Source organism: Lissotriton vulgaris, chromosome 11, assembly GCF_964263255.1.
Source record: "Lissotriton vulgaris chromosome 11, aLisVul1.2, whole genome shotgun sequence".
Taxonomy (NCBI): Eukaryota; Metazoa; Chordata; class Amphibia; order Caudata; family Salamandridae; genus Lissotriton; species Lissotriton vulgaris.
In genome coordinates this window covers 980,472,078-980,485,507 of record NC_141699.1, presented here as the reverse complement: position 1 = coordinate 980,485,507, position 13,430 = coordinate 980,472,078, and the positions used below count along the sequence as shown (strand labels likewise).

General features: G+C 47.4%; 1 protein-coding gene across 2 annotated transcripts in view; it reads left to right on the top strand.

Moving 5' to 3' along the window:
• The window catches only part of SMC4 (structural maintenance of chromosomes 4), a 512,503-nt gene that overhangs the window by 50,167 nt on the left and 448,906 nt on the right, over nt 1-13,430 (top strand). For both annotated transcript variants that reach the window (XM_086944206.1, XM_086944207.1), the window contains exon 6: nt 4,823-4,987. In XM_086944206.1, the coding sequence (XP_086800332.1) occupies nt 4,823-4,987 (165 nt within the window). The remainder of the gene's footprint in view (nt 1-4,822; nt 4,988-13,430) is intronic.

Here is a 13,430-nt window from a genome sequence, read left to right as displayed (position 1 = left end):
CTTTGTGAAGTACTCACCTGTGAGCAGGGTCGGATTGGGAATCACAATTCGGCCCGGGCACTGACGAAAAAAGTGGCCCACATTCAAGAGGCGTGGCCCATATTTAAGGGGTGTGGCCCACATTCAAGGGGCGTGGCCCACATTCAAGGGGCGTGCCCTTTCATGAAACACTATTTGCACAGACAAGGAATGAAAGTGGGAGGATACTGTTCTTGCACAGGACACAGGGCAAAGGTGCCAATGGCCTACATGCAGAGCAACTAAAAAAAATAGCAAGGCCCCTTTCTGTCACAAAATTATTCCAGCCCTCCAGACCAGGAGCACCTGAAAAGCAGCAAAGCCCCTGCTATTACTAAGCTACTTAGCCCTCCCCAGACCTTCAGCTCAGGAGCACATGAACAGAGGTAAGGCCCCTGCAATTAGTAAATTAATCAGCCCTCCAGGCCTCGGGAAAATGTCCTGGCAGGGGAGCACAAAACACAGCTTTCTGGGTCATCCAAGGTAGCCAGGGGGAGGCTGAGGTGAAGCTGGTGCATGGGAAGTGCCTTCCCAGTGTGTTCTGGCAGCTTGAGTGTTTACCATTTACTGTAGTATTACCCTTGTACCTGTGTATGGTACCCTTTTGTAACTTGCACACGTGACTTTTCTCTGGTATCACACTGTATGCTACCTCTCACTTTTGTTTGCTTTAGATACTTGCACAAGTGCCAACATTGCCTATGTAACGTTTGTTCTTGTCCTGGAGTGTCTGCCATTTATTGCAGTATTATACCTCTACTTGTATTTTGTACGCTTTTGTAACCTGCACACATATCACTTTTTCCTCCTGTAATGTACCGATTGCTACCTCATGTATTTTGGTTGCTCACTATTGTCACTTTTGATTCATGTAACTTAACGTTTGCTTTTGTAATTTTTCCACTTGTAATTTTTCTCCTCATGTATCATTACTGTTCCTTGTGTGAAGCGCTCTGACACCTTCGGGTAAAGTCCGCGCTATATAAAATTGCATAGATAAATAAAATAAAAAAATTCCAAACATCACCTGGCCCCCACAGTAAGAACCATTCTTCCTTGTCCACTATGCCCTGAATGTGAAGGGCTGTGGGCGAGGTGTTAAGACTAACACCGTTTCTGGGCTGCATGGGCGCCAGGGGGCCGAGGTGAAAATGGCTCAAAGGCCTGAGAAACACCTGGCCCCCAGGGAGGCCGATTATTGCAAACAATCAACCCCCTCCCCAGCCCAGCCGCAACTTGATTGCTTGGCAGGGCAGGGGTGAAGGAGAGGCCACAGCTGACAATCGCTGTCCGGCCGGCCGAGGCTGCTTTCATTTTCTCTGTCTGTCTCGTGCCCTCCGTGGGACGTTTTTTTTCTTCTCTCCCCTTTCCTAGTCCACTCTCTATGGACTGGTACAGGGGAGAAAAAAGCGGCCCACAGAGGGCACTGAGGCACCGGCCCTTCGGCCCATTCCCGAATGCCCGCCTTGCCAATCCGCCCCTGCCTGTGAGGCCCATCGGATGGCAATATATACATCAGCATGCAGACAGCGTCTGCAAGATTTCAGTAAGCCTATGATTAAGGAGCTGGGTGCTCCGAAACCGGTCAGACAAAGAAAAAAATCGGGAATGCAAATGCTGGTTTCCCTCAAGAATGTTTGTGTGTGTGTGTATGTGTTTTGTTTTTTTTAATTCACAATCCGTCTTGAAGATATGTAGGCTTTTGGTTAGTCAACCATTTTTAGTAACTAGAGGGACACAGTCTGGCTTACCCCCGTCAATAGAATTTTCTGCAGAATCCATGAATAAATTATCCTTACTCCTACATTACATCCATCTAGCTTCTATGCCTTCTCATTTCCAACTTTCAAGTGTTTTCTGAAAATATGGGTTATTTGATCTTCATAAATGCCCTTTAATCTGGGTGCTGGCTTAAGCGGCTGCTATTCATCCCTGTATGTTAACAGGGATATTTGCATAGCAACTACCATGGAATGTTGTTGTTTTTTCAGGAACTGGTAAACGTTTATATGCAGATTGTCATGCCGCAACCAGATAGTCAAGGATACTCTTTTTTTTGTACTATAGCAATAATTTTCCAAAACCTGCTAATGCAGTCACAAATTTATTTACTCTCCTTTTTCCACTGACTTCAGTTCTGCTACAGAGCAACCCTAGTTCTGGGAGAAGTGTGCCGACTGTTGGCATTCTCGGGCTTCCACTCACTTGGTGCATGCAAGTCAAAGTATGCAGACACATCTTCGTCCACATATATTTCTGATTCAGAATACTTTTAGTTCGATTAATAGATGTTGTCACACATGCCCAAATGAACATCCTCCCTTTCAGTTTGTAGAGGTGCATCAAAACCTTCTGATTAGACGGTATTTCTTATACTCTTCCTGCAATGTATTTTCAGATCCTCCTCGCGGATAGCCATGTGGACGGCAGAGCCATCGGCAAATGATGGCAGGCTGTGCTATTGAATGTCTTCCATAATCAAGGGGATGCACACAACAGTATAACCAGGTTCTGCTTATTGAAGTGCCTGTACACTAAGCGCTTTTGTTGTGACACGTCTGCTATATATACCACAGGGATATGGTCTGAGAAGATATATAGGAAATGTTTGGTTTATTCGGCAAAGGCCAATGAGCCTTTTCCAGTTCATTGCCGCTAGAAACAAGGTAGTTGAAGCCAAATCTAGTTTGAGTTGCTTAGTGATTGTGGAGGTGTATCTGCACTGAGGGTCATTCCCAAACATGTTAAAAGCTGCAATGCATAACCACTATCCTCCCCAAGTATCTGCTTTTATTGCATCGAATCAAGGGTGTATTCGGTTTGCTTCCTCATCCCATATGACATTTGTGCAGTAATAATTAGATGTTGCCTAAAATATGATTGTGTACTGTTCAGGTAAAAAAGTACCTTTTATACGTTTATATACATAAGTGTCACTTGTGTGTTTTCAGTTGAACAAAATGTAAAAAGTCAGCTTTTTTCCCCGCTTGGGGTTCATTGTTACCTCATGCTCCCCCTCGTTTGGATGCCTCTCAAAATATTGTTCTTTTCTTTAGTATTTGAATTATCTTATTTGTAAAGGTGAAAGAGCAAGCACTAAATAACATATTGACACCTTTCCTTACTCTTATCCTCTTTTGCAACTGGCTGCTGGCAACTCCCAACGAGCTACAGGGAGAAGCATGAAGTACCAGATTAACCAGGGCAGTTGTATTTGTCCACGTTTCAGGAAAATTGCATTTTATTTGATGTCATGCAACCTGTAAGCGGGGTTGTTGGGGAAACATAAGTTGATAATTTGCTGCATAAACGCTACTGTTCTGTTGTTTTTGTGCAACTTGACTCTAGCTAGAATGTGACTCTCCCACTAGAAAAGTCTATAATGTGCATTATTAAATGAACATTGTTTTTAGTTTCTCACGAACGGTACCAAATGTCATATAATATGAATGCAATACATTTATTACTCTGAACGAAACTAACTCTGAGGTGCCACAAAACTAAGGCTGTCCTTGTGCACCCTGTGAATCGTTCACATCTCCTATCCTAGCTTCCCCCTCCTCCCCTACCACCACTAACCCTCAAAATCTACATCTTCCATGGTGCATGATATGGGTGTTTTACTTATGCCAGCAAGTAAATGCTGTTTTGTTCCTGCTACGAGTCATATCACACCCCTTTAAGCCTCTCCTTGCTTTATTTTCCCCTTGGTTGTTGCACAAGTCTTGCGTTCAGGTCTCACTTAAAAGAAAAGACAAATTGCAAATTCCTTAAAAACAATGATTGCAGTGAATTGGGGGCATTGACTGTTAATGCTTCATGATCTTGCAGTACATGTACTACCTTAGAAATGTATATTCAGCTACCCAACTGCATGTCTACCAAGTGTTAATGGTGTTCCTATTTTGTTATCCCTGAGTGGCACCCACAGGGCAGCACTTTGGTCGATGCCCAGTTTCCTATTTTACTCCCAGGGCTTATCTTTAGTCGAAGAAAAATTTCCAATTTGTAAACCTTTATTATTCTTGAAGAATTAGTACCTTTCCACAAAATATTTCAGTACAGCAGTTTTAGTAGTAAATAAGCCTCCCAGACTATTCTTAGGAAAGTTGCACTTGGCAAAATCTGATTCTGGGGTTATATTAGTAGTCTGGGTATGCAATGACCACTACTCTGAGGGCATCACTAAAGTGTCTTCGTCCAACAAAGGGGCATAGAAGATTGTTGTTCATTGATTATTCTTCTTTTAGCTGATTGCATTGGTATGCAACTCTGGAAATACATTGCTGGAAGTCATAGACTAATCAGTCTTTTGTCATAATCGTGTTGGGTATTAGGAAGACCAAAACCTCGTGTCTTCATCAAAAGTAGTTAGAAAAATGCAAAATGAGAATCCAAAAGTAGTGTTTAGTGACTGCATTCAAGTGGCAGTTACTCAAACCTGTGAACCACATTGGTGTTCGTAGAGGGGGTTGCTTGCCTTCTATTGGCAGATTCTCAGTCCTAATAAGAATAGGAATATTGGGAACCAAGAAGGTGAGGACTTGACACAATTAAACTTGGCTTACAAAAGGAAAATGTGTTGTCTGTTGAAACCCTAAGAATCATGAGTTGGTTGATATTCACCTCTGTATTATAAACCTCATAGCTTTATGGCCTTTGTCTACAGTCTTGGTTTTCTGCTTTAAATCTAGAAGAACACTAAAGGGGACAACTTATCGTTTGAAATAAGCTTTTTGCCAGATTCGAAACAATTTTTAATATTCTCATTAATGGAATTACTCTATTGGATACTTTCTTGCAGGGTGAGGTTGAACAAATAGCGATGATGAAACCTAAAGGCCAGACTGAACATGATGAAGGCATGCTGGAGTATCTGGAAGATATAATTGGATCGGAAAGATTAAAAAATCCCATTCAGGTTTTGTGTCGCAGAGTGGAGCTTTTGAATGAACAAAGAGGAGAAAAGGTGAGGTTGTTGTTTCAGCACTTGAATGATTTAGAAATCGTTACTAAAGTGGTTTCAACAATTAAACAAAGCTTATTTAGTAGTTTGGGGGCTTTGTTCAGATAAATGTCTGAAGCTCAAACACCTGCTAATGTGTATTAAAACCAAGTAGCTTTATTCTCTGCATTTGATTTTTTTCCAAGATCACACTGCACCAAGGGAATAGACATGCATAATTGTAGGATCTTAAACTCTTGTCATAAATTTCACATTTATATGCATGCGATTCATTACCTTGTGGCAAATGTGCATTAGTTTAAGGAAAATCGGCAGATATGTGAGGGAATCTTGGAGTACGTGCTAGAATGGATCAAAGTCAATTGATTTTTGCAGTGCTTTGCTACCACTGGCAATTGTTGACATTGTTTGTACATCTAAACTATTTTCGTAAATTCACGACTTGCCAATTAACTGCACATTCAACTAAACCTTCATGCTCATTTTTAAATAAACTATAGGATCTGCTTAAGTGGTTACGATAGTTATCCTAAAGAGTCATAAGTTAATTAGGTTAATTTAAGAATCATAACTTTTTTCCTATATTACTTTACGTGTAATTTGATGACATTCTCAAACTTACTAACTTAGAAACCGTTTTGTTTACCACAATTACATCAACATTTCATAGTAGTTACTCCATCCTTTTTCGTTTAAATACATCACATCTTAACCTAAATATCTTATTTATAACTTAACATTCCAAACAGTGTTACAATTTGGAGTCATGCGAAGGGAGTGTAACATAAAATTCTGAGTTTCCTAATTCTGGAAATGTTTATAACGTTATGTAATATTGGCATGTGCACATGGTGCCAAATTAAGTGATTTTTATGATGGAGACTTCTATCGACCTCACATGCAGTCCTCCCTTAGAAGCCTTCCGTTAGCATTGGGAGTTGAAACGCCTGTCCACACCTCCCTCTCCTGCCCAGCGTACTGAAGATCAATGGAGTCCGGGCCCAAGTCATGCTACTGGCTCCAGACTGGGCGAGTAATGTGTGGTACCCCAAACTTGTGGCCATGAGCATTATTTCTCCGATCCAGCTGCCCCTTAAGGAAGACCAGTCGCAGCGACGAGCAACTTTTTGTGCCCGAGCCTGCGCAACTTTCACCTCCAAGTGTGGCGATTGAGTGGTGAAAGAGGAGGGCTTTTAATATGCTCACCTGAGGTGTTTGGCATTTTTTTTTTTTAAACCTTTATTTATGAAATGCACGTTACACAGCGTCTGCCTACAACCCTTCAGGGCCGGCCGCTATGACACATAGTGAAAGAATAAAGCAGGACAGTACACATGAGAGACGATCATTGAGCACACATTATAGTGTGGTGCACAAAACAATACTTAAAGGATATCAAAGGTTTAATTTTATAATTTTGTCGAAATAAAACAACAAACACAAACACATGGCATTATACTGGCAAGGGTCGTAGGAGGGGTGGGAAAGGGGAAGGAGTACATATATGAAGGAACAAATCTGACGTGGGGGGGGGTGGCCATGGAGGAAGAAAGGATACAGGTAATATAGGAAACAAAAACGGAACGCCAATCATGGGGAGGAGGGGATAGGAACGTCATAATCGAGTGGAGGGGAACAAATATCACCACGGTACGAATTCCACTGTGCCCAAACCCTGGACCATTTTCTGGGGCGACCCGTGCCTCGTACACAGTTTTTTCTCGAAACATGCACCAGTCCATGTTGTCTTTCCAGGCACTGAGCCGTGGTGGTCTGGCGGAGCCCCAGAGCTGAGCTATGTCCCTCTTGGCAACCATGTTGCCCAGAGTGACCCAGAACGTCTGAGCAGCAGTACAGTCCGTAGGCTCCCACACATTGAGCAGGCAGCGCCGTGCCTCAGGAAGGAGGGGGACTCCAGTGACGCGTCCCATCACATCATGCACCCTGGACCAGAAGGCCGAGACAACCGGGCATTCCCATAGGACATGAAGAAAAGTACCATGTTTATGTTTATGTTTATTAAAACTTTTGTAGCGCGCTCTGTTACCACGGGGTATCCTGGCGCGGTGAGTAAAATTAGAAAAGCGGAAGAACTGAAGACAGAGTCTGGGGGAACTACTAGTATGGGGCATTGAACAGATGAGTTTTGAGATCTTTTTTAAACAAAGCAATGGTTGGCGAGGCTCTGAGGGAGAAAGGGAGAGCATTCCAGGCAGAGGCAGCTTTGACTGAAATGGATTGTCCTCCTATGCGAACATAATTGAATTTGGGGGTATTTAAAAAACACAGGTTGGCCGATCGAAGGGCACGGGTTGGGGCGTAAAATGAAAACCTTTTCTGCAGGTATGTTGGTCCCTGGCCGTGGACTGCTCTGAAAGCCAACACAAGAATTTTGAATAAAATTCGATGAGGGACTGGTAGCCAGTGCAGGCTACGTAAGTGGCTACGTACGCTAGATCTCCTTGGGAGGGAGAAAAGCAAGCGTACAGCGGCGTTTTGTATCACCTGCAGGCGGTGAACCATGTACGCGGGTAGACCACTAAATAAAGCGTTGGCATAGTCGAGCCGAGATAAAATCAAAGCTCGAAGGACAGACTCCTTGGCTGCCCTAGGCAGGAGAGAAAAGAATTTCCTCAAGGCACGCAGGGTGCCAAAGCAAATGCCGGTCAATTTTTTTATATGATCGGAAAACTTAAGATCTTGGCCGAACCAGACCACACCCACACCGTCCATCCGTCGCAAGCCCCATTCGCACCAGCCGCATACCAGTTACATACACACGGTGGAGGATCTTTAGTTGAACAAAACGAAGTCGAGCCGGAATAGCTACTTCCTTAGGGGAAGAAACAGCCGACTGCCAATCCTCATCGTCTAATTCAAGCCCGTCTGCCGTCCAGGAAGCACGAAGTTTCCCCAGCTGGTCCGCCCTGTTGTTAATGAGCTTCTTATAAATTAAGGAAATCGTACTATCAGGGACGTGGCCGTCTAGGATACGATCCTCCAATGGGGAGGATTGTGGAATATCAGTCCCAGGGGGAAAGGCTGAGGACAAGGCATGCCGAACTTGCATATACCGAAAATACTCCCCATCATCAAGCTGATATTCCAGTTTTAGGGCTTCAAAGGACTTTACAGTGCCCCTGGCCCAAAGATCCTCCACCTTACTGATCCCAATCATGTCCCACCTGTCAAATCCTTTCGTCTGCCAAAGGTTGCCTAATCGATCAGTCGTACAGTGGGGTCATACGCGTCAGCTTGCCACTCCAGCCCGTAGCCACAGTCGCATCCCTCCAGGCCCGCACCGCACACTTCGTAGGACCTGTAAGGAGACGGATTGGTGACTTCGAGTACAAAGCCCTATTGAAGTTGCCACCGGGCAGTAAAAATTTGTCCAGGGCAAAGGCAGGAGCGGGTTCCGATGAATACGTTACCTGGTTAATGGCGCTCAGGTGCGAGGCCCAGTAGTAACGTTTGATATCTGGCAAAGCAATACCGCCATCGTACCAGGGAAGGGTGAGCTTAGACAGCGCGATACGGGCACGTCCGTCCCAGATTAATTGCCGCTGTAGACTTTTGATCTCGCGGAAGTAGCGAGCGGGGACCGGGTCGAAGAAATTCTGCAACGCATAAAGAAATCAAGGGAGCGACATCATTTTGAAGAGCGCCGCTCGGCCCAGCGGAGACCAGGGCAATTCACGCCATCGCCTCACATCCTGTTTGAGACGACGGAGTGGAGCATAAAGATTCCGTTCATAACGCACCGCAGAAACCGTGGAGACATAGATCCCCAAATACTTGAAACCGTCATCCGCCACCAAAATTGGAAACCTACGGGGCAGCGGCGGCAGAACCCCCGCTATGACATAAACACAGGATTTGGTCCAATTGATGACCAATCCGGAATTCTTGCCAAAGGATGTAAGAACGTCGAAGAGCACGTTCAAGGACTTTTGGGGGGGAAGTAAAATAAAGGAGGATGTCGTCGGCATACAGTGAGACGCGATCTTCCAGATCTGGCGCCCACCGGATCCCTTTAATCGAGGGTTCCCACCGGAGCCACGCCGCAAGGGGTTCAAGCGCCAGCGCAAACAGAAGCGGGGAAAGCGGACATCCCTGACGGGTGCCGCGTCCCAATGGGAAGGGGTCAGAGCTTCTGCCATTCACCACGACCTGGGCCAGCGGTTGTTCATAAAGAAGCCTCACCCACGCAATAAAGTTAGGGCCAAAGCCGAATTTGGAGAGGGCCGCCCAAAGATAAGGCCATTCAATGGTATCGAAAGCCATCGCAGCGTCCAGGGAGGCCACCACAGCAGGCTCCGTGAGAGTTGCAGCTCTCGCGAGAACACCATGAAGCCTACGCAGGTTAAGGGCCGTGTTCCTATGTGGTATGAAGCCGGATTTATCCGGATGAATCAGGTCACAGATCACCGTCAACAACCGATTGGCCAGAACCTTGGCAAGGATTTTAGGTTCCGCGTTCAGCAGGGAAATGGGGCGGTAGGAGGCACAGCGATCACGAGGTTTGCCATCCTTATAAATGACCACTATAGTGGCTAGGCGCTGTTTAAGCGGAAGGACTCCGGCCTCGAACGCGTCTAGAAACATGGTCCGCAAATGGGCGGCCATCTTGTCTGGTCAAAGTTTGTAAAGCTCGATAGGCAGACCATTGGGCCCCATCGCCTTACCCGAGCGCAAGGATCTGATAGCGAGGGCAATCTCATCCACCGTGAAGGGAGCCTCTAGGGCCAGACCCTCCTCCTCCGAGACACAAGGAAGAGCTATATCACGCAACAATAAACGGGAATCAGCCTGATCACTCACCGGGGTGTAAACCTTCCGGAGATGATCAACAAAACAGTCAACAATCTCACCGGGGTCAGACACACATTCACCAGACTCACGGACAATGACGGGCACCACACGATTCGCTCTTTCAGCCTTATCCAGCCACGCAAGGAGTTTGCTAGCCTTGTCACCCACATCATACAGCCGGCCCAACTGATTCGCTCGCATCAACTTAGCAGCATCGGTCACACAAGCTTTGTAATCCGCCTGTTTCAACTCCAGAGTATGTAAAAGCGCAGGAGTGTCATCCCCACCCAGTTCACTTTCAAGTGCTGTAATTTCAGTCTCAAGGGCCAGCACGGCCTCCCTCTTAGCTCTCCGTTCAGCAGCAATAAGAGACAGTGCGGATCCCCGTATGACCGTTTTAAAGGCCTCCCAGAGAACCGTAGGGGAGGTCACCGAACCCACATTTTCATCGAAATAACAATCAATAGCCTTCACCAAATCTGAGCGGAGCCGGGGGTTCCGAAAGTGCCAGGGGGAAACAGGGGGAACTCTATTACCAGAAAGACCACCCACAGAGACCTCAATCAGCAAGGGGGAATGGTCCGAGATACCCCGGGGGAGATGACGAACTTCCCGCACCAAGGGTAGAGTAGAAGCCAACATAAAGAAGTAGTCTATCCGAGAGAGGCTGCCATGCGCACCAGAGTGGAAGGTATACTGCGTCTGGGAGGGGTGCAGCGAACGCCAAACATCCACCAGACCAAAAGTTTCAGCCATATCATTGAGCCACATCTGGGACTGCGGCAGGACTCTAGGGGGCAATCTATCACATTCGCCAGACATCACGGAGTTAAAATCCCCACCCAAGATCAGCAAACCATCGGGGAGACCAAGAAGAGTCTTGCCAAGATTGGCATACGTGGTCGCCTGCAGCCCCGGGGGGATATAAACAGCTACTAACACAATCTGCTTCCCCTCCCATCTCCCCGAGACAGCAGCATATCGTCCCCGATCATCTAGGATAACATCATCAATCTCAAGGGCCAGGGAGGATTTAACCATTATACCCACTCCCCGGGAGCCGGACGTAAAACCAGCGTGGGCGGCCAATCGGTAGCCCCGATGGTCAAGAGCTTTACAAGCATTACCAATCTAGTGGGTATCTTGAAGGAACACAACATCAGGGGCATGACGCCTTATAAATTGTAACACAATGCCACGTTTAATCCGGTCACCCAAACCATTGACGTTCCAAGAAAGAACCTTCATCTCACCCCCCCCCCCCCCCCCCCCCCCATCCCAGGAAGAACGACCCAACCCATCCCCCTCCCGTAACCACAGATCCAGAATGCTTGCAATCAGTAATATACCATGAAAAGAGAGAAACAACAAGAAACACACAACCAAGTCCCCATAAACCACCCCCCAACCAAGAGCCCGTTACAACGCCCCCCACCCTGCACCCCTGCTGACTAAAGAGCCACCCCAAACTGCAGTGTGCCTGTCGCCCCATCTGATCTACACAAAGAAACCCCCGAGGAGGAAGGGAGAAACCACCCGTACCCGCACCACCACGGACACAATCATAAAGCATACAATATGAGTTACTCTGCAAAGTTCACAGTCTCAAGCCGGACCTCTGGGGCCCCAAGTTAAACCTGGGCCGTCGCACCACCTTCCGCGCCTCCGGGGCCTCCGCTCTCGGTGTCATCTTTTGGCAACGAGTCCAACCAGTCACTGGCACGATCAGGCTGATCGAAGAAATAGGCACGTTCCCTGTATTCAACCCGCAGGCGAGCAGGAAACAGCATTGCGTATTTCAGTCCCAAATCCCTCAGGCGACGCTTCACTCCAAGGAAACCAGAACGTTGCCGTTGCACTTGGGGAGTGAAATCAGGATAAATCGAGACAGAGTTATCGTACTTCAACGGGCCGTGTTTACGAGCGGCCTGAAGAATGGCGTCCCTGTCCCGAAAGTGAAACAGCCTAGCAATGATAGGCCTCGGGGGGCCCCCCGGCTTCACCTGACCACCTGGGAAGCGATAGGCACGCTCGACCGCAAAAAACTTGCTGAGGCCTGCGGGAGCGAGTTTAGCGACAATGAGTTCCTCGACCAGTAGATCGATCGAGGCAGCACCATTGTCTTCCGGCACTCCGACCAAGCGTATGTTGTTCCGCCGGGCCCTATTATCGTAGTCCTCCATGCGTTTGAGCAAAAGGTCGTGCGAGGAACGCAAATTCCCTATCTCAGACTGTGCCTCCGCCATGTCCGTCACCAAACTCGATGCCTTTTAGTCCAATGCTTTGACCCTCTCGTTCGTCTTGGCCAAATCGGCACGAATAAGAGTAACATCCACCGCCACCGTGTCTATCTTGGACACGATGGCCTCGTATTGTTGACTCATATCGGCCTTAGGCCTGCAATGGCGGCCAACAGGTCCTGAAGGGACACTTCTGAAGAAGACGACATGTCTGTCTTCGGGTCTTCCAAGCCACGACTGGCGGCGCCGGGGGAACCTCTCGGTTGGGTATAGCGCTCGATCATGTTGGACTGGATCGACCCCCCGCGAGTATTGGTCTTCCTGCGCTTCTCCGCATCGGGTTTCGTCGCCATGATGTATTCAGCGCCGGCCAGGGACACCCGGGTGCCGCTGAATGGTGACGAGTCTTGAACCCCAGAAGTCTAGTTTCGCAAGAAATAGTCACGGGCCACCTAGCCGGCACCGAGAGAGAAAGCGTGCTCAGTGAGGGTAGCAAACCAGGATGAGGTAGCAGGTCCCAAGGAGTCAAAGACGAGAGGGCTGGAAACCGAAACCGAAAGTGAAAGTGGCACACCACCGGTGGAGCAGATGCCAGGCAGCCGTTGTTGTTGCATTACAGCTCGGCCATACTAGGCAGCAGAGACCCCGGTCTCGTCGGGGGTTAGGCCAGAAAGTTGGAGACGATGTAAAAATGGTCCCCGAGGTCCGATCTCGGCCAAAAAAGGATCGACGGTATCAGTGAGAGTAGCACTTCAAAAGCCCGTCTAAGTGACCGGGATAACTGCAGGATAAATCAAGAAGGGCGGCGCGGGTCTCAGGAGCTCTCTGCTCACGCTACCATCTTGGATGCCCGCGTAGCTCCTTCAGCGAGGTGTTTGGCATTTTGAGAGCCGAGTGTCCATCCACAAAATCTGTGTATGAAGAATGCTGGAGATGTTTGTTCCTTTGTGCTCCACCCAAAGCATCCAACTCTTGATTTCAGTTATCAGCTTTCCTGTTTGTTTGCCCCTAGCTCAGCAGGCCCTTGCTGTGGCAACTGTTAAAGGCTACTGTAACAGGAAGCACAAAACTACTCCAAACCGCAAGATAGAAAGTATGAGGATTTAGTGGTAGGTTTAGAACAAGGCACAATGCAAGGCTCAGAGCTTTCCTGGAGTTTTTCCACACAGTGATTGATTTCTTTAAGCTCTCGCCCTTCTGGTGCGTCAAGATGGTGGAATACTTTGCCCACTGGAAAAACAAAGAGGAGGCCTTACATTTCAATCAGGCTTTAAACAACTGAACCGGTCACCAGATACACCTGCACTTTTTTGTGATATTTAACTTACTGTCCCAACACCAGGATGCTAATAGTGCCGGAACCCTTTGGACCTGGGCTCGTACAAAATCCCAGA